The sequence below is a fragment of the Chaetodon auriga genome, chromosome 19 (genome assembly GCF_051107435.1).
Source record: "Chaetodon auriga isolate fChaAug3 chromosome 19, fChaAug3.hap1, whole genome shotgun sequence".
Lineage (NCBI taxonomy): Eukaryota > Metazoa > Chordata > Actinopteri > Chaetodontiformes > Chaetodontidae > Chaetodon > Chaetodon auriga.
The window spans coordinates 4,257,841-4,283,351 of NC_135092.1; the positions used below are offsets into that span (position 1 = coordinate 4,257,841).

Here is a 25,511-nt window from a genome sequence, read left to right on the forward strand (position 1 = left end):
GTCAAATTAGTTAAAGACATACTGAGCTAAATAGGCCTGAATAGAAACATTATCTTTAATGATTTTAGCAGTTTTAGTTTGCATGTCTGACACTATTAGAATATTGAATAGGGAAAAAATAAATGCCCAAAAACAGAAGAGAATATGACACCTTGGTATCACACTTAAATCCTACAGATAAGTCACCGTAGTAATGTTTTCATCATTTCTTAAGAATACTACACTGTAATGATTTTTCGCTCAAACCGTGAAATCAGCTTCATTCTCCACACCGCTGCTTCCAGCACAGACAGCGATTGGTCAGCCGCTCGGTGCTCCACGCCCTTCATATCCCTAGAGGCGTTCTGATTGGCCTACTGCAACGTCAGTCAGACGGGTGACGCCCCTCCCTCGGACAGGCTTCCCCGCCCTCCTCCTCCCGCAGCAGGTTGGGTTGAGCGGTCGGCTAGGGGACCGTGGACAGCTCCCGTCTGAGGAGCAGAGTAACGCAGGAGGAGGAGAGGGCTGGATATGGGGGAGCCACCGCACAGGCCCGTACGGTCGAGATAAAAACACGTTTTTTAATGTGCACATACCGGGGAAAATACACAAAGACACCGAGCTGGAGAGGCCTCAGGAGGACGGGGAAACAACCGAGGAAGTGAAGGAAAAGGGGGAATACGGCTACTGACCCATCCCGGCGCATCAGGGGTGAAGCAGCGAGAGAGAGGAGGAGAAGAAGGAGACATAATTCCGCTCGACCTGATGGACTGAGAGGACAGATGAATGAAGACTGCCTACACTAACGCCTATAGATGCCTGGCCAAGGACCTGGACGCTTACGCCATGAACACGGACATGACAATGGACAGCATTGGCAGCCTGCATGGCGGGGTGGCGGCGAGCTCCGTGGTCCCTGATGCGGAGCTGATGAGCGGCCAGAGCCCGCATCACGGCCGCGGGAGCTCATCGGGGGGACACGGGGCGGCGGCGGCAGCGGCGGCGGCGGCGGCGGCGTCCACCTTGCGGATACACCAGGACCTGGCCGCCGCCGCCGCGTCATCCCGCTCCGCCATGGTCACCGGCATGGCCACGATACTGGACGGCAGCGGGGAGTACCGGCCGGAGCTGTCCCTGCCGCTGCACCACGCCATGAGCGTGCCCTGCGACACGTCCTCTCCCGGGATGGGGATGAGCGGCACCTACACCACCTTAACCCCGCTGCAGCCGCTGCCCCCCATCTCCACCGTGTCGGACAAGTTTCACCACCACCACCATCACCACCACCACCACCAGCGGCTGTCCGGGAACGTGAGTGGGAGCTTCACCCTAATGCGGGACGAGCGGGGGCTGCCGGGCATGAACAACCTGTACAGCCCCTACCACAAGGACCACATGTCCGGGATGGGTCAGAGTCTGTCCCCGGTGCTGGGCAACGGCCTGGGCTCCATACACAACACCCAGCAGGGTCTCCACAATTACGGCACCAATACGCACGGAGGCCACGACAAGATGCTGAACTTCGACGCACACCACACCGCTTCCATGCTAGCCAGAGGGGACCAACACCAGCACCGAGGCCTCGGTGGCCCGGCGGCCGGGATGATGCCGCACCTGAACGGTATGCACCACCCGGGGCACCCGGCCGCATCCTCGGCGGGCCACCACCACCACTCCCACCCCCACCTCCAGTCTCCATCCCACGGGCCCGTGTTGGCTTCCACCAGGGAAAGACCGCCCTCCTCCTCGGGGACGCAGGGGGTGAACAGCTCGGGGCAGCTGGAGGAAATCAACACCAAGGAGGTTGCGCAGAGGATCACGGCGGAGCTGAAGAGGTACAGCATCCCCCAGGCCATCTTCGCCCAGAGGGTGCTGTGCCGCTCCCAGGGGACCCTGTCCGACCTCCTGAGGAACCCCAAACCCTGGAGTAAACTAAAGTCAGGCCGGGAGACCTTCAGGAGGATGTGGAAGTGGCTGCAGGAGCCCGAGTTTCAGAGGATGTCGGCCCTCAGACTGGCAGGTAAGAGCAGAAAAACAACAAACTGTGGTGCCACGCTGGTGTTTTGCTTTGCTTTGCGCGTCGGAACAAGAAGAGGAATTCTTATTTCCCTTCTGCCGCTGATGCTGCTTTCACTTCTCCTTTCCCGGCTGTGTTTTGGTGTTGCCTCGGCTCTCCTCTCCAGCACAGCGCGCCAGTGTAGATGAATGAAATTTACTTGGAATCACTGGTGTTATGATTACCATTATTGATCAATAACAAACAGGGATCGATACGAAATGACAAGGTCACGGGATTTCCCTCCAACAGCCCTCTGTCTCTGCGCTGTGCAGTAACCCACATTTCATTTTCCTGTCCCTACATGTTTAACACCGCGCTTTTAATTAATGTCAATTATTCTGCCCCGGATTTCACAATTTAAGGCTTAGAGATATGATAAAATATGAAGAGAAAATAGGGAAATAAAGGCAAAAATTAAAAGCAGCAGAATTCTTTATATTTTGAAGTTTTGCATAAAATGCAGGGAATTTTTCATCCATGTAACATATTAAAGCTGCTTTGTTTAGGCTTCATTAGTTGAAAGGGTAAAATGGTTTTCTCTGTGTATTTCACTGGCATCAAGCTTTTATTTTGGTGACAGGGATTATTTGATTCAGCTGGTGTTGTCATTAGCCTGTTATAGGATTATGGTATTCCTCTGGTATTAGCAGGGACAGAGGTGTGAGTAAGCATTCAAAGCAGACACAGAGTGCTGGAAGAGGATTTGTGTTTGAGGAGCTTCAAGTGATCACAGGCTGTGACATAAACATGCAGGTTTGGAGCATCAGTGGATCTGGTGCCCCCTCTAGTGAGGAACCTGGTTTCTGTCCCAACAACAAGCCCCTATTGTCTGCAGGGAACCGCAGCAGGGACCGAGCAAGGCAGACGGGATCAGGTGGATTTTCGGGATCAGGTTGAAAGTGGATTACATTCAGTTTTCTCCGGAGTGTCGGAACATGAGCAGAGGTTCATGCTGCTGTGGGGTTTAGTTTGTCTGTGGTGAGTTCATAGTAAGATTTGATCATATTTAGTGTGTTTAGCAGAGGTATTTTTAGGGCAAATCTGAATTCTGTGTGCTTAATATTACATTGAGGAACTATAGCATGTTTGAATTTCACATGGCAGTGAAGAGTGTGTGAAAAGTATTTCTTGGCGATTTTAAATGTAAATGTATCACAGCAGCATAAAGTTGACTGGAAATCTGTCTGAAGATAACATGTTCAGTTCAGGTTTGCATTTTCATATGTCAGTTTTGTGAATCCAGTTATGCCTTCATCTCGTGTTTTTCAGCTATAAGCGCATAAAAAATTCAAAGACACCAAAAATGTGCAGTAATACAGACGATAAAGCACAGGACAAATTGAACTAAAGGAGGAGGAGGGGAGCATGCATGCATGTGTCCGATAGAGAGGAGTGCATGGCTTGTAAGTACTTAAAGAAAGTGGCAGATGCATGGAATAAGCTCATTGCACAGGGTTCATTTGGGCTTTGGAAGCTGGAAGTGTGTACAGTCTATTTTCTGTGAAAATCATGCATCTGTCAAACTTTTTTTTTGTGAGCCAAGAAAAACAGTTTTCAGCTCTGTGACAAAGAAAATGTGTTGTATTTTTAGAAGTGGGGGAAGTTTCTCACTTCACTTCTTCCTTCAACCTTTAGTTTATCTTAAAAGAATCACCAACACATGCACCAAGTGAGCTCACTGCACTCAGTCTGTCTCACAAAGTTCCAAAACTTCTCAATCCATGCGTTGTATACTGAACGCTGGATGTTCTGTACATTTTACTGGTTCATGTGCTTCAGAAAAAGACTTATTCCAGTATTTAACCTTTTGGATTTTGAGTGCCAATGTACAAAATTCTCAATACTCTGGCCACACCTCACACATGAGAGCAGCTAAAATTAAAAATAAAACTGCATCAGGCTTCATTTTTTTTTTGTTTTTTTTTTAGAGTGCCACAACATTGTTTGTGTGTTTTCAGAGTGAACTTTATGTGACTGGTCAGTAGCTCTGGAGATGCATATAAATACAGAAGTAAACTAAGTCAACAAAACCAATCAAAGGATACAAACATCCAGCTGTGACGTACAGATGAAAGGTCTGAAAAAACAATAAATGTATATATATGTAAACAACTAGATCAGAAACACTGTTGTTTATGCAGATTGAGTGTGAGCTGAGCGAGTGTGTGGCAGTGCGAGCTGTGCTGGAATACAACTAAATATAATATAAATTTAATATCAAACAGTAGGTTAGTTATAAAGTGTGCGGTTGTCATACTTTTATTATATTTGTTGCTGTGCGGGAATAAAACAATGAATCTCCATATTTGGTGATTTTGAAGTTTTCTGTTAAATTTGAGGATTTAAGGCCTTTATGGATTGACAAAATTCTCCTTCTTCTTTGACTGAGAAGAAAAAAAACATCCAGTTATTAATTGATAAATCCTCACAGTCATGAAGCTTAAAATAAGTCTGTTTTTCAGGTCTTCTTATTTCATGAAAAGTACAGTTGAGATATACGTGGCTTTTATTAGACAGTGTTTTACTGTAAATATAGATAATGTGTCAAGATTCACCTTATGTTACAGTAAGACGTTTATTGTATAATAGTATTTAATAGTATTATTGTTTTAAGATGTAAGACCAATTTCACTATGCAGAGCCTGAAGTGTGGTTCTGTTTCTGCTGGTACATCCAACAATACGCCTTCAGCACAAACCTTTTGTTTTTAATATATTTCCAAGGTATAACAGATATTCATTATTTGGTGAAATCAAGCAAATTGAAATTAAAAAGGATTTCTTTAACACTGAAACACACAAGAGGTTCTTTCACTTTTTCACTTTTACCATGTCTGTGTGTTTTCTGTGGAATGAGACACACTTGTGATACATTTTTAACAAAACACACCAAATAAAAATATGCTTGTAATTTAATGGACACAACCTGTATGGAGTTTACTGTGTGCCCTTCCTAAAGTATTTCTAAATTAGACTAACTATGCCTTATTTCAAATGACTATAATAACTGTGTAATAATCGTATAAATTACCTGACTCATGTTGTCATTCTATTGCATAAAGTTATTAATCATTTTGCTGTAATAAGGTTAAGAAAAATAAAAATAAAATCTTCCCCAGGAGCGAAATTTAGCTTTACAACAGCACAAGAAACACATAAAAAAAATATATACAAATACTAGTTTTTGTGGTAATGTGAAGTTTAGTTTTATTTTTACCGATGATGATAAATTAGGTGATCTAACAAGAATTGAATACTGAATTTATTCCTATCAAATAACTAATAATTCTGTAATTTTACACTAAATGAACTGCTGGCGTCTTTGCTTGTATTCAGTTTAACCAATAAGATCTCATGTGCCACCTCTATTTCTCTATTTTCTCTGCAATATGTATCATTCCCACATTATTGTTAAAACCCTTTTTTTTCACGATCATTACAACTTTTAATAAACCTCTCTGTAGTCGTACGTTTATGCCCTGTGTGTGTTTGCAGTGTTGTCGTATTGAGTTTATGGAGATCGTCTTCTGAAGCCATAGATGGGCCGTGGTTTCATCTGACACATCCACGTGCAGTTTCTAATATTTAGCAGCTGTATCGTGTTACAGTCTTCGGTCATAATATCTGTTCAGTATCGTTTCATGTTTGTTCTGAGGTTTTTTGTGGTTGTTATTCAAATGAGGCACAGGCAGTGTTATTCATGCTTTAAATGTAAAATGGTTTCAAGTCTTTGCTGAAAAGGCTCTTCTGAAGAGTGAAAATAGGTGGTGTTTTCTTTTCCTTTTTTCAATCGATGGCCATCCAAAACATCCCAGCATGGACAGCTGATTCCCAAACATTGATTTGCTCGTTGTATTTAATTAACCTCGATTCAGTCGTTGCTCAGACCCACATATTTTAGATTTGCGCTCATGCTAACATGGATGAGTTGATCTCTGCAGGATTTGACTGTTATTTCATTACTGGTGTTTGATGATGTAGGTTAATAGAAAATGACATGAGTGACGGTGGATGGAGGGTGGAGCTGAAGGAGAGCGGGGTTCATGTGATCTGTGCTTTGGGCTGTAAAACGTTAGCGTGGAGGTTCGTGCTGAACAGCCTCCGTCCGATGGAGCTGCACTCATCTGCTTTCCCTCTGATAATGAAAACCCCCCGCTGGCTGCTGTATGTCTGATACTGTCCAACGCTTAACAAACCTTCAGTACAGGAAGGGTTGGTGTCTAGCTTATTAGCTAACAGGAAACAATATATAAACATGGTTTTGGTGATCTCGGAGGGCTTGCAGTTACCCCCTGCTTCCTGTCTATGTAAATCAGACCATTTTGGAGTCATAATGCCTCCACGTTAAAGACAATTTTAAACAAGAGCGTAAACCTCAGTTATTTTCTTTCTTCCATTTTGACTCTGGATCTGTAATTGCTGTGCTGCGGTTTCTCAGAGGATGGGTCAATATTGTGCAAGTTTTTACATGAGAAACATGCACACACATGCTCATTTCATGCTCGCTGCTCTGTCCTCTCTCCACCGTGACTCTAAAATGACTGTGGAAACAGAGGGAGCATCAATTCCTGGATTAGCAAGGCTACAAACAACCAATAGAGCTGAGGTCAAAGGTCAGAGCTGCAACACTGAGACAATGGATGGAGCAAATATTCCCCAGACCCTGAGAGGAGCACAGAGGAGAGAGGATCAGCATGCAGGCAAGACAGAAAGGAGAGAGCTGAGAGACGAGATCGTCCACGTTCACGTCCTGCTCTGTAGTTTTTCTCTTTTTCTTTATATGATAGTAAATTGAATATTTTGGGTTTTTGAACTGTTGGTCAAACAAAACAAGGCATCTGAAGACATCACATTGAGCTTTAGGAAATCTTATGGCCTTTTTTAACATTTTATTTACCAATTGATTCATCAATAATGGAAATAATAAATAGCTGCAGTCAGACTTCTTCCCCATTCATTTATTTTTGTGGTGTTCTAAGTCAGAGTGTGCAAGTAAGATTTATTTTAGATTTATTTATATTTATTACACTTTTCAAAACAAAAATTAGATGCGTAGCTGGAGAATATGCTCCCTTTGTTAGGAGTTGTCAACCATCTGAACACATGAAGAGCTGCAGGAGGTCTAATTGAGGAAGAAGCAGATTCATGGATGCATTTCCCAGCACTTTAAATGGTATATTTCATTTTTGCTTTTGCCCGTTATATTTGAATAATTTACCAGGGAAGTTTCCTGGAAAGAAGCATGTGAGTTGGTTCTAATTATAGAAAATACAGACAGTTTTCAATGGGTAAACTTCCAAAATTTTACTCCAATTTATTGCTGATTTGACCCAGACAGTCTTGCAGTCAGTGCACAGCAGGTAAAAATGCAGAAATGTGAATTTTGTTTGGAGGCGAGCGTTCTTTGAATTAATACCAATGTTCTGTCTCGTCTTTTGAGCAGTTTTTGAGCAATGTTTTATCCTCAGTTTGCATTAAAGTGGAATGATTAAACGCAGAATTAAAAGGGCGCCAACAACAGGACCTTGAGGCACTTCTTAATTAGCAGGGCAGTAAATGACATGTCATCACAAATGGTCCACGTATGAACATGTTCTTGTTTATTTACTGTCAGGGTTAGGTAAGTCGGCCATGTGGATGACCAGGAAGAGTGAAGTCTGGTGTGTGGGCTCCACAGATCCAGTGCAAGTCCTGCAGAGTCTGCTGGCAGAGCTCCTCACAGATGAATGTGCCTATTGTCAAACAGTGGACAGTAAGGAGATATTCAGCTGCTTTGGGGAGAGCTTTGTGTACAGTAGTAGAGGCTGGAGGTCTGGTTTTGTGCTGATGATGAATAAGTGTCCAGTGTTTCTGTCCTCGTTCTTTTTATAGAAATAGATGCCGACATACTAAATAGTTGCTAATTAAACAAAATGATTTTGCTGTTGAATTGAAGTTTGAAATTGGCTTTATTGGCATGAATACACTACATTGCCAAATGTTTGTGGACGCCCCTCTCGGTGTGTTTTTGCATACTTGGTGTGAGGATTCTTTTCATGGTGTGGGTTTGGCCCGTATAGTCTGGTTCCAGATCTCTGAATCAACGTCTGAATCTCGATTTTTTTTCAGTGATGCTGTTCATGTGTTTGTCAAAGGCTCCTTCCCCAATTGGAGAAACAATAAACCAATCAGATCTTTTTTAGGCTGCATTATAGCATCCCTATAAATGATACCTAGAACCTACCTCAGGAAGTGTAGAAACAAAAAAGTACCAAAAAAATGGTAACGAGCGTGGATGAGATGGATGCAGCAACAACATTTTTCAGTCGCTGTAGTAAACTCGTTAAGTAGACCCAGAAACCACTATCACAGCTTCTGTGCTGACTTATAATGTCGATGATGGGGCAAATTCATCAGTCACTACTGACTGCTTAGGGCACAACAAGACAACCCTGCAGCCAGGCTCCAAACCTTTGTGCAAAGTCTTCCCTGAGGAGTGGAGGCTGTTCCAGCAGCAGATGAATGGCCACGCTTTGGGAATGGCACACTCAGCTGTCACATGTGGGTGTGACGTTAGGCCTGACAGCATTGTAGGACATTCTCTTTCAAAATGTCTATTTTATTACATTAGAAAGGAACATTTTGAGCTTAAATTGCCTCGTGGTCAGGGACAGAGGCGTCTGATTTGCTGTCCATACTTTCAGCCATGTAGTCTAAGTAGGGTTTACAATATAAGTGTATGAATTCAGAGCAAGGTGTTATGATAAAGGAAAAACAAATGTTTGAAAATGTCTAAATGTCTCGTTCTTTTCCTCCGTGCTTCCCTCTCCTCGCCTTCTACCCCATTTTTAATCTTTTCTTTCTCTCGCCATCTCTCTCCTCCCTCGGACCTGCCCGTCTCTTTCGGGGGGAGGTATTATGTGATCGTCGGGGGAATTGAACACAGGAGCAGAGGCAGCAGCGGCCCGATGAATTATTGATGGGAATCTCGGCGTGACCCGCCTCGGTCTGCTCACTTCACTTCTTCTTCACCTCGCAGCCGGGTTAACCAGGCAAAATGAAGGGAGGGAGAGAGAGAGAGAGGGAGAGAGAGAGAGAGGGAGGAGGAGGAGGAGGAGGAGGAGCAGTCCATTGTTTGGTTGGAGGACGCTGCCTGCCTGGGACTCCAAGTGAATTATGGATGAAAAGACAACGATGCTCAAATCAGTGTTAGAACTGAATAGCTCATATAAAAGGTGGAAACAGGAGCTGTGGTGAGCACAGAGACACAAAAGCAGGTAAAAACATAAAGGCAGGGCAGGGGTGAAATGACCTGGACTCTATAATAGTTTGCATGGTCAATTTACTATAATACATATTTCCACAGCACTGGTTCCATCAGTAAACCAACTGAGTCATGTTGCACTGATTGCACGGCTGCTCTCACTGTCTCTGTTTAACACTAACTCAAATTGCTTCTATTTTGCTGCCTACCAGCAAAAGCCTACCAGAGAGGGGATTATGCACTTTGAGCTGCACATGGCTGCACGGCACAGAGGAATTAGGTATTACAGGGTTTGGATATGCAGGACACACTCGTCAGAAGAATCCATTCATCGTCAGTTGTGGTCTTCTCGTCAGGGTTGTTGACAGTAAGAAAAATACGGACTACCTCTGGACTTGTCCTGTAATGTCTTTGATGTCACAGATCAAAATGAGGAGGGTCCGCCTCGAGGTGAATTGTGCTGAAAACCTGAATGACTGAACCTAAATATTTTCCATTTTACGCATCCTGCTGCAAGCAGACACAGTACATAATTTATGAGTCGGAATCTGCTTTATGACACAGATTACCAGCAGTTACTGTGCATGTGTGTGTGTGTGTGTGAGTGAGTGCGTGTGTGTGTGTGTGTTTGGGCTTACAGTTTCAGACTGTGGGAATACAGTTTGTGTCCGTTTTCAGGGTTTCTCTCCTGACCTCTTGCATATCCACAGGCTGCTATCGATCTGTAATAATGGATTTCAGGCTGCTGAGAAGAGACTTTTGATGTTTGTTAGTGCTCCAGTGTGAACAGATTTGACATAAATGCTTATCTCTGACCTATATGGACAGCAGCATGGAGGCTGCAAACTGAGACAAGACAAAGTCTGTTTCCAGGTGTCGGGGAGTCATCCTGCATATGTGAAAAAGCATTTTATGATGCCTTCTGTGTCCTCAGAGGAGCTGTGTGAAGTTGGATAAATTGACTCAAGTGATGTCACTTGAGTCAGCGTCGATCAGGGCTGAAGACTACTAGCTTGAAAATGCAAAAAGCTCTGGGGGTGTGGAGTTAGAAAGACGTGAGCTTACCAGACTTCTGCAGCCTGCTCATCATCTCTTCTTCAGGAAAGAGGTTTGAAGCTACATTAGCTGCTACTAGCAGAACACATCTGAAGACTCTGAGTGTACTAATGTGTTTTGGAGTTTCGCTGACAGATGTCTTATTATGTCAGTTGGGTATGAAGACTGCTTTGTTAGCCCATGAAGTACAACATAAAGAACTCAACCTCCACTTCATATTAACATGTGGTGTGTATCTGCATCAGGAAAAACACACTGATGTGGGTGTAAACATTTGTTTGCATTTGCAATGAGAATATGATTTGCTCATCCAGGTCATATCTTAACCATACCTCTCATGACCTAAAACGCTGTTGGTGGTTCCTCAGCAGCACCTTCTGAATTTGCACATTGAGATCTGATCACAATGCAGACATAATGAAGATAACAAGACCGCTTACGAATACTAGCTTTAAATACAAAGGCCTGAGATCAGAAGTCAATATCTAGTTAATGGATGCAGATACAGATTGCAGGTGAATACCAGGAAGAGATTAGAGTTTCAAGATTTTGACCCCCAGGAACCCATCTGCATGTTTTTGCCTCTATGTCATTCACGTGGAGACGCTTACTGCATCATATTCATTCAGCAAAGCACCGACGTCTTTATCAAATCTGTGAACTCCAAACATCAGCCTTGTGTGTTCGAGCTATCTGCAACCTTCACTGTAGCTCCCAATAAGAAAATCAGAGGAATAGCATAGTGATTTTTTGTTAAGACTGTCCACACCAATTATTGTGACCCAGCAGTGTTGGATTGGTAGAAGTGTTGCTGGGGCCAACTGAGCGGTTGGGGTTCAGAGGAGAAAATGGTCCTGTCGCCGCTTCATTACTGTGGTCAAATCAAACGTGACACCAGGACTCTGAGCTTATCGAGGTGGAGCGCTCAAAGAATACACACTGCACAATCAGTCGGAACTGCACAATACTACACACACACAGGCGGAGGTAGGAGGCAGCGGGGAGGACAGCAACACGGCTCTGAATCATGCTTAAAATGCCAAATTAGTTTTTTCACATAATTTGGCAAATGTATTAGGAAAGCAGTGCATTAGTGGTGATGTCTGCATGACAGTGGTATAATTGAAAACTCATCTTTCTCAAATTAAAGACTGCATTTCCCATCAGGCCTGTTGTTTTGTATACCCCCTCCTCGAAGATAACCAACATGCCAAAAGTCATTTTTCTCCCTTTGCCCCCAGCCCTCAGCAGATCCTCTGAGCGCTCAGGCTGCTCTTCTGTCACGTGAAGCATGACGTTATGATCACGATGCAGTCGTGTATTAATCAGCGAGTGAAAACAGTCCCCAGCATGTGGTGTTATTTATATGTGTTTGAGTAACGTTTGCTAAAAGGGAATGACAGAGAATTTTAAAGACTCCACTCGTTTTACTCTCTAAGTTCAGTTTACTCGTCATATTTAACGTGTTGCATTATGGGAAAGCAAAGACGTAGTTTTTTTAAAAACTAAAATTTTGACCATTCTGATTCTCCACCTTATGAAAGTGACTAAATCAGTACATCTTTACCTTTAGTGTGTGTGGTAGCCTGCACTTAAAGAGCTCTGAATTCTGCAGCCCTGTGGTGCTGAGGGTGCTAACCCAGGAGCTAACATGGCTGATAGACAAAATGCAACAGACGCGACCTGCGTTTTCGTGATTGGCTTGCTAATGGTTGGTTTTGGATGGTTGAAAAGTAGCTAGTCATAGGTGTTCTTGCTTTGTTCATTTCACTTCTTTTTTTTTAGAAAGTGTGTGAATTAATGTGATGAATTCACATAAAGGCACGTGTGGTTTTCTGACATTTCACATAATATGCAGAATAGTGTCTGAAACGTAATGTTTTCAGGAATCCATTTAATGACGATGCACGTAAACAACAGCATATGTTCAGCCTTGTTCAGCGGTCCAGTGTGTGTTTGTGGTGTCAGAGAGTCGGGTCCAATCAATAGTGGAGAGTCATAGCAGGTTAGGTCAGGCCCGACCTCGGACGGAGGGGGATAAGAGAGTCTGGATTTGAGGCCCTGTTTGGGTCGTGCTGGGTTAAGAGGGGGCATGTGGCGCAGAGACTGATGGTTTGTAAGCAACATGTTTCAAACATCACGTAGGATTGATTCACTGATGCTTATATGAGGCTCATAGAGCAGCTATAAATAGACTGAGCCAGCTGAACAGCAATCAGCAGCCCCCAATGCTATTAATTGTTCTCTGTTGCTGTTGGACTGTTTTCTCAGGTGTTTATCTCGTCTTTCTTCTGAATTCTCTTTCTCTTGCTCTCTGGTTGTCCCTCCCTCCCTCAGGTTCATTAGTATTGGTGTCACAGCTCTGCTGAAATAACTCTGTCCGGAGGCGTAATGAACGACGACAGGCGGGACGAACCCGTCAGGCAGCAGGCAGGGTTTATAGTGAAAGACAAACAGTATTAAAGAAGCAAAGGAAAATAAACACAAGGTCTGCTTTGACCTTGTGTCCGACCAAATCCTGCGTTCACCCCTGAGGATGGAAAACAAACAAACATGTCAATAGATGCATTTAAATTCTAGTGTTATCAGTATTGATTATTATTACAATTTACTATTACTATTATTACTGATATATATGTAAACCTATATATAACCTGTATATAATAATAAAAAGTAATTTGATATCAAATAATAATTTACAATAAATATTTATGAATATTTATTGTAAATTATATCCAATGAAGATAAAAATAAATAAATCAGTGAATAAATATTTGTATTATTATTACTGCTGCTAAATTGATTTGTTTATTTTTTTCACAAATTACATAGATTTTCATCTTTATATCTCGTCTGTGATCTCCTTATTTAATGCTTCAGCTGACAGTTCTCTGCATGGAAATGTGCTGATGTGTATCAATAACCGATCAATACTCTGATGGTCTGAGACCGAACACAAACAAGGAAGTGGACACACACTCTGTTTGTTGTCCTGTTGTCCTTCCTGCTCACGTCTCTGCTCATGTTTTTGTTTTCTGTTATTTTGGTTGTCTGGGAGTCAGTGTGCTTTTCTGAAATGTGTGTGTGTGCCTGTGTGTGTGTGTGTGTGTGCGCGCACGTGTGTGTGTGTGAAGCAGAAGTTTTGAGCTTGGCCCTGCGTGCGGATGGATGATGTGGATCGATGGCTGTAATCCCGAGCAGATTAAAAGAGCATTAATACTGGCAACGATAACGTAAACGGTGCGGACCCAGATCTCCATTGATCTGCAGGAACCTGATCCAGACCAGTTCCTGGAAGAGACGGGGAGCTGGAGGGGAAGGGAGGGAGACAGAGGGAGGGGGGAGAGAGAGAGCTGACATACAAAAGAGAGTGAGAGAGAGAGAGAGAGACAAGCTGCTTCTCAAGGGCTCATAATAATAATAATAATAATAATAATAATAATGATAATAATAATAATAATAATAATAATAATATGGAGACTTTAATGTGCAATATTATATTATGCAAATTAATAATGTAGCAATTGAAAGATAATAGTGTGGTCTGTAGAGGATGCAAACTATCCCATAATTCAACCCATAATTCACCAGAAAAGAACGTTGATATCGGACAATTCTGCAAAATTCCTGGTTCCTCTCTACGATATCTACACATGATGGCTGGAGGATGATTAAGGTTAAACTGTGACTCGAGGTTTGTTTTGAAAAAAGCATACATTAATTGCAACTCTAACTCCAGCGTCTAACGAAAGTCACACACACAGTCCTCCACGCAATCCACAAATTGGTGAGAATCTTATTGACTTTGTGCTTTGTTTGCATGTGTTGTCTTCAGCTGCAGAGCCCTGAGCTCTGAGGGCAAACGCACCAATCAGCTTATCGACACGCAGGAGGTTTTAAAAGTGTTCGCATCGGCTTCTCCGCGACCTGGTGACCTACAGTTACTTGTTTCTTTGCTTCTTAAGGTGGTATGTGGGTGTCTTAGTGTTATCTCACCTGCTCTGTTTCTTTTGTTGACCTTTTGTCTTATCATTTGTATTGTTTGTGCTGATTAAGTCCAAAACCAAACCAAACGATTGCCAAGGAAGCACATGTTGAGGGTCAGATTGTTCAGACTTTTCCCTCTTCCTCACCTCCTGCAGATTTGGTGGTAAAAGCATTAAAAGCAGCCATTTTGATGTGTAATCAGACTGATAGGTTTGAAGGGAATCCTCCTCTATTTGATTGTGCCACATAACTGGATTCATTAAGCTGAATCTGTCTGTTATTGGATTATGCTTCATATTGGATGGATGGGATCCAATTGTGGATATTACAGCCTTTAATGTAGACAGGTTCAGCAGGACAGAGCAGGCGCAAAGATGTTGGAGCGAAAATTCAAGATAAAGAAGGACAGAAAGTGAAGAAGGAAAGAAAAAGAATTACAGGGAAAACAACAGAAAAGTAAAAGAAAAAGACTATTAACACAATATCTGGTGACAATAAAAAAGCTAAATAATACAACTGTATAGGAAGAGAGGCTAAGAAAAAGAAGAACACTGTATGGCCAAAAGTGTGTGGACACTCTCCACTTAATTTTGTGTGTGGCTCTCCTCAGAGTTCCTTCTCTGAGCTGCTTTTCATCTCTCAGAGCAGGAAACCCGATCAAGTCATATCGCTTGCCGCTGATCGTTAGGAGACAAACACAGCGGTGAGCGGTTTGCCAGGATGTCCGTTTATAGCTGCCCAACCTCCTTTTGATCAATCACCGATTACAATATAATCTATTGATCAGAGGAGATTATCTTTCTGCCTGTGCTTGTTCTCTGTTGGGCCTGTGTGCTGTGATACTGAGCCATGATGGCTTCAGGCTGCCAAAAAACATCACTGATAAGAAAGGTACTGAGAGACCAGTTAACTCATCATCCATTAGTCTGCGAGTGTGTGTGTGTGTGTGTGTGTGTGTGTGTGTGTGTGTGTGTGTGAGTGTGTGTGTGGTACATGTCCAAACAAAGCTTCCCTCTGACTTATCCGCACTGTCAACATTTAGCAGGTCAAAGGTTAGTCAATGTTTTCCATCTTCTCTCAGAGACATTCACTTTTGACATTAAACTTTTATTTCACTTTTTCCTCATGTTGAACCACTTTGGGCTGTTTTTTTGCTTTGGCTTTCCTTCCTTTTTAAAAGCTTATAGCACTGACACCAATGATGTCTTAATGACTTTTTTTTTTTAACACAGAGGACTATTGGACGGCAATTAAATTTAGTCCATGGCTCCTCGCTCGAAACGCAAGTTAAATTCCTAAGTTCCTCAACAGGTTCTTGGTCCTCTGGGACAATAGAAACACCCAAAAATTGTTGTTGGTGCTTTTACGTTATTACAAATGGACAATATTCCTCTGATTTTATGAGTTACTCAACACCATCTTTGTAAATGCATGCAGCTCTGTAACATGAGCCAAAGTCTGAGAAACACTTCTGTGTCTGTTTTTGATAGGCTCAGTATGTGTGGGCTTTGGCTATTGTTCCCATAATGCTTTGGGTGATGCAAACAGGAAGTATAATGTTGCCATGAAGTTAGACGGAGGCTGCTTCCAAAATTACTCCCTGTTTGCTACATTGAACATCCTCCATTTCATCGAAACCTGCAGAAACTGATGTTTGGTCAGCTTGATTGTAGCGGAAACCAGCTTTGAAGACAACACTGACATATCATGACTTTATAAGTGATATGTAAGGGGTATATGATGTAAATAAGCTGTGTTTGTGTCCACCTGATGAATGTTAGTCCAATAATCACTTTCTTTGAGCTCTGCTTTTTGGTCTCTACCAGCTATTTGGCTCTTTAGCTGCTAAATGCTCCACTGCATTAGCTTCTTGCTAACTGTGTCTGTCTGCTATTTGGTGCTGAGCAGGAAGTGCACAGTGGATTTTTAGAGATTGCTGGCTGAAAGCAGCTGCCTGTCATCTCTGAGAGTGATCTAAAACAGTAAGCTAGTGGGTCAAAAAACTAAAGCAACATCCTGAGAGATTCAAAAAGATCATTCCTCTGGGTTCGTCAATATGTAAGTAGTCACGTGATCTATTATTAATATAAGAAATACTGATTATAGCAGCTTCAAGTGTCCAAATTCTAGGTGTAAAATATAGGCACTATATATGTGTGTGTATGTGTGTGTATGTGTGTGTGTATATATATATATATATATATATATATATATATATATATATATATATATATATATATATATATATATATATATATATATAAATCTAAAAATCCCACCATGCAATGCTGCAGTATTGAGTCTGTGCTTATATGTAGTCACGTGTTAATTTTTGTTTAGGGATAAATCTTGAGGCTCACGTGATGATTAAAGGAATAAGACAGAAAACAGTATTTCTGTCACAGAAAATCATCTTTATTTCTTTGTGAATTTCTGATATTTACCTCCAAAACCTGTAAGATGACAGGAGAGGTAGGAAAAATCACTCTTTTGATTGGACTGCTCACAACTCATATCCACAGTTAAATTGAATTTTAGAGGTCACAAGCCAAAAAGGTCAGGCAGCACAGCTCCAAGACATTCTCCCAGACCAGCTCCTACATCAATTCAACATAAATAAATTTGAGTGAAAGATCAAATAATGTGTCAGTTCAGAAAGGATCTAATGACAATTGTAGCTATTATCTACACAAATAAGAGCAAAAACATGATAACAGAAGCCGGCTTCATAACCCACACCATGCAGTTTGTAATGTAACATGCAATTTTATTAACAACTGGCAATAATGTTGTTGTTGTTGTTGTTGTTGTTGTGTAAATATCTATTTGTTTAGCAGCGAAACTGAAGAAAAACAGAGCAAATGAAAGATATTGGAAAAAGAGAGAGAGAGAGGGAGAGAGTGAGAGAGAGAGAGAGAGAGAGAGAGAGAGAGAGAGAGAGAGGGGTGGATGACATCAAATTCCTCTGAGGCCATTTCCTCATCAGCTCAATGACATCACTGAACCACTAGGAGCTGTGATTGGTCAGCCTCTTTCTCCTGGTAAACAACTGAAGATACATTACTCTGTGTGTGTGTGTGTGTGTGTGTGTGTGTGTGTGTGTGTGTGTGTCTAAGTGGGCAGTGAGACCTTTGTCCGGTGATGTCACCACAGACTGTGTGGACATACAGATTATACACTGATAAACCATCTCTCTGCGCACACACACACACACACACACACACACTCTGACTCAGTGATTACACACTCTGAATACTCACCTTCCCTGTACCTCTTTGTTCCTCAGTACAATCAGTCATTAAAACAGACCTATCCTCTCGTCTGTATATGTGATGAAGTGCAGGATATACACAAGCTTTCGTTTCATTTTTAAAAAAAGGCTCAGCAGTTTCCTAATAATTTTCCTATATTGCTATCCTAAAAATACCAGGCATCGACAAGTTGAAGCTCCTCAAATGCAGGTTTCCTGCTTTTTGAGATTTTATATCCCTAACCCTAACCCTAACCCATTTATATAGATTTTATTTGATCTTTTTTAGAGTTTTAGACTCATGGCGTAACTTCGGACTCTGGAAATGGAGGTGACATGAATTTTTCATTATTTTGTAATGTTGCAGCTAAATTAATTAGTTCATTAGAAAATAATAATCATTATGAGGGTAACCACTGGTGTTTCCTTATTCTTCAGCTGACAGCCATACAGTGCCATCCTGTAGTGCTAACGGATAAATATTCTTACAGATTCATTCATGCTCTCAGTTTCTTCTGGATGTGTGTGTGAGCGAGAAACAGAGACAGAGTGTCTTTAGTCTGTTGTTCCATTTCCGGTTATCTTCTCAAAACGGAAGGAGGAAAGCATTGTGGTGCATTAAGCACAACCACACACACACACACACACACACACACACACACACACACACACACACACAAGCTTATAGTGGACTGCTGATTGCTGCAAGGCTGTGTGTTTGTGTATATACATATGTGAGTGTGAGCATAAGTGCTAAGATATGATGCATCAAGTGTGTGTGTGTGCTAGGCTGCCATGCTGGCATATTGGGAAGCCTGCAGACTGTAATACCGTATTTCCTCATATAAGAAATGGTAGTCAAATAAAAGCTCAGTCTCAAATAATGGCTGGCAGCATGCTCAACATAAACAAATAAAAGCCGGGTCTCTGAAAGAGGCCTGGGGAGAAAACAATGCTGGATAAGTGTTGAATTTGTATGATAAATTATTAGATAATGCAGTAACTTTAACAGGGCAGGAACAGATCAAAATGAGGATTTGTGATAAAATATTAGGAATAATACCTGTCAAATAGAGGGAATTAGAAATAAAGGCCTGCCTCTAATATAAGCCTTCAAGTAAAGCCCCGATACCTTCTGCAACTGAGGCCCCAGTCACCATTTGAGGAAATTCACTATGCTGCAATGTTCAGATGTTTTACAAACACATTTTCATTGTTTGGCCCATCGTTCTTCTGAAATGAATACTTCAGAGTAATGATCAGCATCATTGTAAACACATGGGACATTGTAACTCAAGCCATTGGAAAAGTCTTCAACATCTCTGATTTAACCCAAATTGCAGCTGTTTTGGACAGACCCTGAAAGTGCTGTTTTGGGGTTCAGACTTGGTTTAGGTTAGAATTAGGTTTGGGTTAGGTTAAGGTTTGGGGTGAGGCATTTTGATGTGATGGTTAAGGTTAGGATAAGAGGCTAGGGAATGCATTATGTCAATGAGTGTGTGGATAGAAGTACAGAAATCTGTGTGTGTGTGTGTGTGTGTGTGTGTGTGTGTGTGTGTGTGTGTGTGTACTGTTGTTTACTGTTTGGTGATATCCACTCAATCTTGAATTTCTTTTGTGCTAAATGCTTTCTTCTGTATTGGCATGACATTCTTGGCTCTAGCTTGTTTATCCATGCATGGTTGTTTTGACTAACTGACCTAATCTTAAATGGTGCCTGTGACCATTTTTGGTGGGAACACACCACAGACCTGAAAACTGAACTTGAAACATGAAGTTAAGATGAAGTCAAGATAGATATTTACAAGGAGAGCATTGTGTAGGCTCATGTGACTTGTAGACGTACTCATACACAAGCTAAGAAAGCTAACAAAGACTTACTGACTTGACAGTTGTGGCATCTTTGGAAAATGGAAGTCCTCCACAGAGTGCAGAGAGGGGCAGGTCTTTTGCTGGCCATTGTGGCCCCCACCCAGACTGTCTTTTATTAATTGCCTAGTATTGCTTTCAATCACATTATTTGTCATGCACAGCATTCTTAAAATGGCTTATTTAATGAGACTGCACCCAACAAATGTACCCGTTAAGACTCAGGCCTCACTGCTTAATCATTATCCAGTTTCAAAAGGAAGTCATCACTCTTTTAAAGAATGCCGCAATGGCACCATTGTACTTGCATTATGAAATGAATCCCTTAATTTTTTACTGCAAAATTAAGTGGTACCTGTGTTACTATGTAAAGTTTTTTCTGCTTTGTTAATTAAGGGCTTTCAAAGGGAAATTTCTAAGGGGTTTGGCTTTTGCTTTTTCAAATTAGTGGTGTGGTTGGTGTATGCTTTAGTTGCTTTGCACTAACTGACCATAACCAAACATGCTGTGAAAACCATCTGAGCAGTTGTCAACACTTCTTCAGCAGTGTAAAAAGTACTGTTTAAAGCCTGAAGCAGCAGGTAGAATGAAATGACAGTTAATAGTTGTGATTATTTGGGGGGAAAAAGTCACCTGTGACATCACAGTCATATACATTACACACATTTACAATGTAACGATGCACAGCTAATTAATGATTTCATCAAAACATTGCTCAGCCCTGTCGGCTCATGACTGAGTGTCGAAGCGTCCAAATGTGGCGCCACACACAAGCAGTGAAGTGTATGTTGAAGGGCGACTTTAGTACTTACCCTGCACTTATATGCCCTCTGTGTAATGGATACCAAGGCTTAAGTGGTAATGGTGCAATAAAAAAAAAGATACAGAGAGGGAAGGCAGAGGAGAGACATGGAGAAAGGAGAAAGAGGGAGGGAAGAGAGAGACAGAAAGCCGGTAGGAGGGGCAGGAAGATGAAGGAGAGGAAGGAGACACAGAGGCAAGGAGACAGGAAGGAAGAAAAGAGAAAGGGGAGAAGAAAGAGTTAGGGATGAGGAGAGAAAAGGAAAGACAATGGAGAAGAGAGTCGAAGAGATAATAGAGACAAAGGAGAGAGAAGGAAAGGCAAAACGAGGGAGATGCAAAAGATAGATGGCAGCTGAGCACAAGAACAAAAGATGAAGAAGAAAAAAGTGAAGGAGGAAATAATGATTAAAGACAAACCAAAAAGCAACGCAGCAATAAAATACTAAATTACTCACACAAAACATCTGAGACACAGAGAGACATACGAGGCGGTGGACAAAGAGAGAGATCGAGCGCTTCAGCTGATAGCAGCCCTTTGTGCTATAAATTCAGTTTTCTTACAGAATGAAACCTGTCTGTCTGTCTGAGTCTGTGGACTCCTCATATTCAGCTATGTATATTGATCCCCAAACGCTCCGCTCTCTGCCTTCTTTTAATATCTCACTGTGTTTCTCTGTCTTGCCTTCTCGGTCTCTACCTCTTCATCTCAGTCTCCCTCTTCTACCTCTATCTGTGTCTAGCCATCACAGACACAGACAGAGACGTATGAGCCAGTGAAAATGCTAAAAGAGGAAACCTCCCTGAATGTATAATTAGCTTTTAGCACCTAGTAAATTTTAATAAATTGGTGGATAGTTTTGTACAGAAGCTGGTGAGGAGGAAACACTTATTTTAAGGTAAGATAGCTCTCACTGTTACTCTGTGTTCATGACTGTTTGCTGAATATTAAGAACACTTTTCAGGCTCTACGATCAGTGCTTTGATGATCAGGTTGATGTGTGTTTTGAGTTTCATAATTTATCTTTTATGCTAACTTTGTGTATAATCTGGGTTAGCGCTATCGTTGCTGCTAGATGCCCTTTCTTACTGGAATTCCATGCGTCAACCCGCCTAGATTCAGGCCAGCATTGCACATTTTATTGGTTGTTTGTTGTTGTTTTTGCTCCTCCATTTCTCTTAGATATTGCATTGTGTTAAATAGTGTCCATCAGCAACAGGACACAAGCATGGCGCTGTGGAGATTGAAGCCATCATGGTAAAGCTGCCAGGCTGTGATCTATCTCTGTGGCGAGCATGAAAACAGTCTCTAATGACTCTGCTGAGCTCCTCTCTCTCTTCTCGCTCTCTCTGTCTGTAAAGTGAAACCAAAGCTTGTCGGCTCACTCACTTCCTCTCTATACACTTTTTATTTTCAATAAACTTTATTTCGTTGTCCGACCCATGAGTACATTGCAACGTGACATGTTTTATATAAAAGTCAAGGTTTAAAAAATTTAATATTTAGATTTAATCAAGGATGAATTTAAATATTTGGGGTAAAAAGCAGTGTTGTGGGAAATATGTGACTTTATATTGGATATGTGTCTAACATATGTAGGTGAACCAGCAGTTTCTATCTCTCGGTCTCCCTGAGCCACAATAAGATTAATAATTTTACCTTAATTTAGCTGTAAGAAGTCCTGTCGACCACGGATTAATATCACAAATTAATGCACTCGGGTTGTCGACAGGAGTCATCTGGATGCATAGAGGGGAACAGTTTGGTGTCATCTGCGTATGAATGGACATTGATGTCGTCAGGCTGGAAGGAATGTGGCCTGAGATAAAGCCCTGAGGGACTCCACGTTAGGACATTCTCATTCTCCTCCTGTTTTCTTTGCCTCTGTCGTTCCCACATCCTGCCATATTGCCTTTTTCTCATCTTGTTTCCCTCCCCTCTCTCCTTCCTCCCTTCATCACCCTCCTCCTTTCTTCCTCCATCTCTCACTTTGCTTTCCCAACTTTCTTCAGTCCACACTTCTTTCTCACCTCCACTCTCCTCACCCTTCCTCTTTCTCTTTTTCCTTTCTCCTCTATCCATCTTTTCTTCTCCGTTGCTTTTTCTCCTCCGTAAGCTCTCTGCTCTGTTTGTTCTCTCTGTTTCTCTGTATTCAACTGAAATGGCTTCTTCAATAAAACATCACCTTGATGTTTCTATTGACGTTTGGCAGTCCTTGACTCTTAAAACCTCTGTATAATACATTGTTTGCTGTGAGTGTTACCAGCTCTTGAGGCTCAGCACTTGACTCAACCTCATTCAAGTGAATGGAGAGGAGGCTTAAAGGTAAAATAATGCCTCTCAGCAGCATATTGGAAGTCTTGACCTTAGGTCAGCTGTTGGTCTTACTAGCCAAATGTGTCTGTAAAATGTATGTCTTGTGTTTCTCAATAGATGACATCTGTTTCTGACTTTCAAAAGATCATTTTGTCACTAAGTTAGCCTTGTTCCAGACGTCGGAACTGGCATCTGCATATCAGATTTGGTCAGCAATTTTAAAATGTCTGGTGTTTCTCGTGAATGTCCGTACTTTGCATTCATGCTATGTTGAATGTCCTTACAGTTCCCGTCAACTTTGAAGCTGGACTTGGCCCTTACTTTCAGCTCAAATGCAGTTTAGTCGGATGATTGTGGCAGATTTAGCATTCAAAAATTATTTAGAAGTTTGGGAACAAGGGGCCATTGATTTCAGATAGAGTTAAAGCAGCTTTTCATGTCTAGTCGGTGACTTTATCAGCCATGCTAGCATTAAGATTAGCTCTATAAGTTGGTTGAAAACTCCATCTCAGGCTGACTTTTTAGCATTTTCAGCTTGCTTCAAATCTTAAATATGGACCCTGTACAGCTAATTAGTCCTATCCTATTGTAAGAATGATAAAGAAATGTGTGAAATCAGTCTGTTATTTTCCCAGACCAGGTAATAAGACTTGGTCCTAAATGATGCAGAAGTCCATCATTCATGTTAAATATACATATTAAACCAAAATTTAATGGATATAGTGTTATATTGTCAATGAACAGTATTCTTAGCCTACACATGACCGACTCTGCAAGGTACAACCACAACACGTTGTAAACAAACAAATATTTCCCATCTCTACCATTCATTCACCCATGAACATGAACATGACATATCATACGAGAAAACAAGCAAGCCAATCAGGTACTGTCAACAGTTTTCTGTGATCACTAGAGGTGTTCAGTACCTGAACGACGAACAATTCTTTAACACCAAATCTTCAAGACGAACTGAATATACGAAATCAGTATTTGTGATCAATATATAATATTAGTAGCTTTTGCATTGCACCCACCCTAACTGCAAGTTGTAAATGCAGTGACTGAAAGCACCATTTTCATTTAATTCAGTATTTTATTGCTGTCTATGTTTATGTTGCCACATCATAAAAAGCTTCCGGATAATCGTGCTTATGATACTGATGAGGGTGGTTTTGATAATGAAAATGATTGTGACTGACTGAGTGATGGTGATGAAGATCATGTAATCATAGCAGCGATAATGATAATGGAGATGATGAGATGACTGACGTCTGGAGTATGTTGGTGGATAATTGTGGTAATAAGAATGATTGTGATGAGAATAATTAGCCGTGGTGTTAGGATTCTGGCAGGGATACTTGGGATGATAATAAAGATGATGATGACGAGGAGGAGGAGGAGGAGGAGGAGGAGGAGGAGGAGAGTGACTAACAGTAAAGAGGGTTTCTGTGATGTGAAGAGGATGATTTTGAAGCTGATGGTAACAGATTGGTAAGAATGATGACACTGTTGATGACTTTGTTTCCAGTGGATTGGAATTAGGAGCACGAAGAAGATGATGTTGATGAAGATGTTAAAGCAAAAGTTGAACATTTTCAGAACTATGCTTCTTTCCTTTCCTTCTGAGAATGAGATGAGAGGATCGTTATCAATGCCATGTGTGCGTGTTAAGTACAGATGTGGAATAAGTGGAAGTGGAAGTTATTTGTTAGAAATTTCTGGACAAAAACAGTTTAATCCATCCATTTATTTGATTATTCTGTGCAACACCTCCAGCTACAGCAGAGATACAAACGGTCAACACAGCTTTTGTTGTCTATGTGGTCAAGATGGTATCAAACCAGGCAACCTCACTGTGATGGCAGGACTTCAGAAAGCTGAATTTATTTGCTAAGCTAGGCTAACTGCATCCCGGTTCCATCTTGATACACAGACATGAGCTTGATATTGAACGCTTTATCACACTCTCAGAAAGCATTTAAGCATATGTCTCGAAATGTTGCACCATGTCTTTGTTAAGACGATGATTCTAATGTGATGACAACAGTATTCATAAACGTGAAAACGATTATCTGTACTGTACCAAAGGGGTATTGCAGATTGACACAGAGCCCTAACTAAGAAAGTGATTGTTATGTGACAATAAGAACTAAAATCCTGATAAATGATGATGCTTACTGTATGTGGTCCTACAGATGATGATGATGTAATGATGGATGTGCTTTCAGTGGAATAATTGTGCTGATTGTAGTTTGAATTTCTATGAATATGTAGAAAGAGATTGATTGAGAGAACCATGTGACAGCTGACTCACAGGGGGGGAAAGAATAGAAAGAAAGGCGAGTGATTCTCTGGATTTCTGCTGATCTCTTTGCAGTCAGAGACGCTTTTAGCAACACACTGATGTCTGTGAGAGACACTGAGAGAGCTGATGAAAGTCAGAGGAACCCTGCTTTATTGATCCTATTGATTCTCCCCTTACCTTTAAAGAAAAGCCATCCCTCCCCCACTCTTCCTCTCACCCCTCCTCAGACCGGTAAACCCCTTTTGAATAATATAATTGCGTATTTCATCCTCACTGTAACCTCGACCAGAGGAAAAAAAGCCTGATTGAATCACTCAAGCGTGCTGTTTCTCCATTGACGGCAGATTGTGTGTGTGTGTGTGTGTGTGTGTGTGTGTGTGTGTGTGTGTGTGTGTGTGTGGGTGTGTGTGGGTGTGGGTGGGTGGGTGATTTTGATTGCTCCTTTTTTTACACGTAAATGTCTGCACTTTTTTTTCGTCTGGAGTGAACTGCTGCTGAGCTGCTTTTCATCGAGCTACAGTAAGCAGAAAACAGGAGGGAGGGAAAGGTGTACATCTGAAATGTACTTCAAATATTTGCAACAGTATTGCTTTGTTTTCTTATTTACTTGTTGACATTTGTATAAAATTTGGTTGTTTGTGGA

The 25,511-nt window shown here is 41.6% G+C and overlaps 1 protein-coding gene across 1 annotated transcript in view; it reads left to right on the plus strand.

Moving 5' to 3' along the window:
* Positions 1-465: 465 nt before the first annotated feature.
* onecut2 (one cut homeobox 2) overlaps positions 466-25,511 on the plus strand; it is a 42,082-nt gene continuing 17,036 nt past the window's right edge. Inside the window, exon 1 of the mRNA XM_076757793.1 lies at positions 466-1,999. Within this exon, the coding sequence (XP_076613908.1) occupies positions 766-1,999 (1,234 nt within the window). The 5' untranslated portion in view covers positions 466-765. The remainder of the gene's footprint in view (positions 2,000-25,511) is intronic.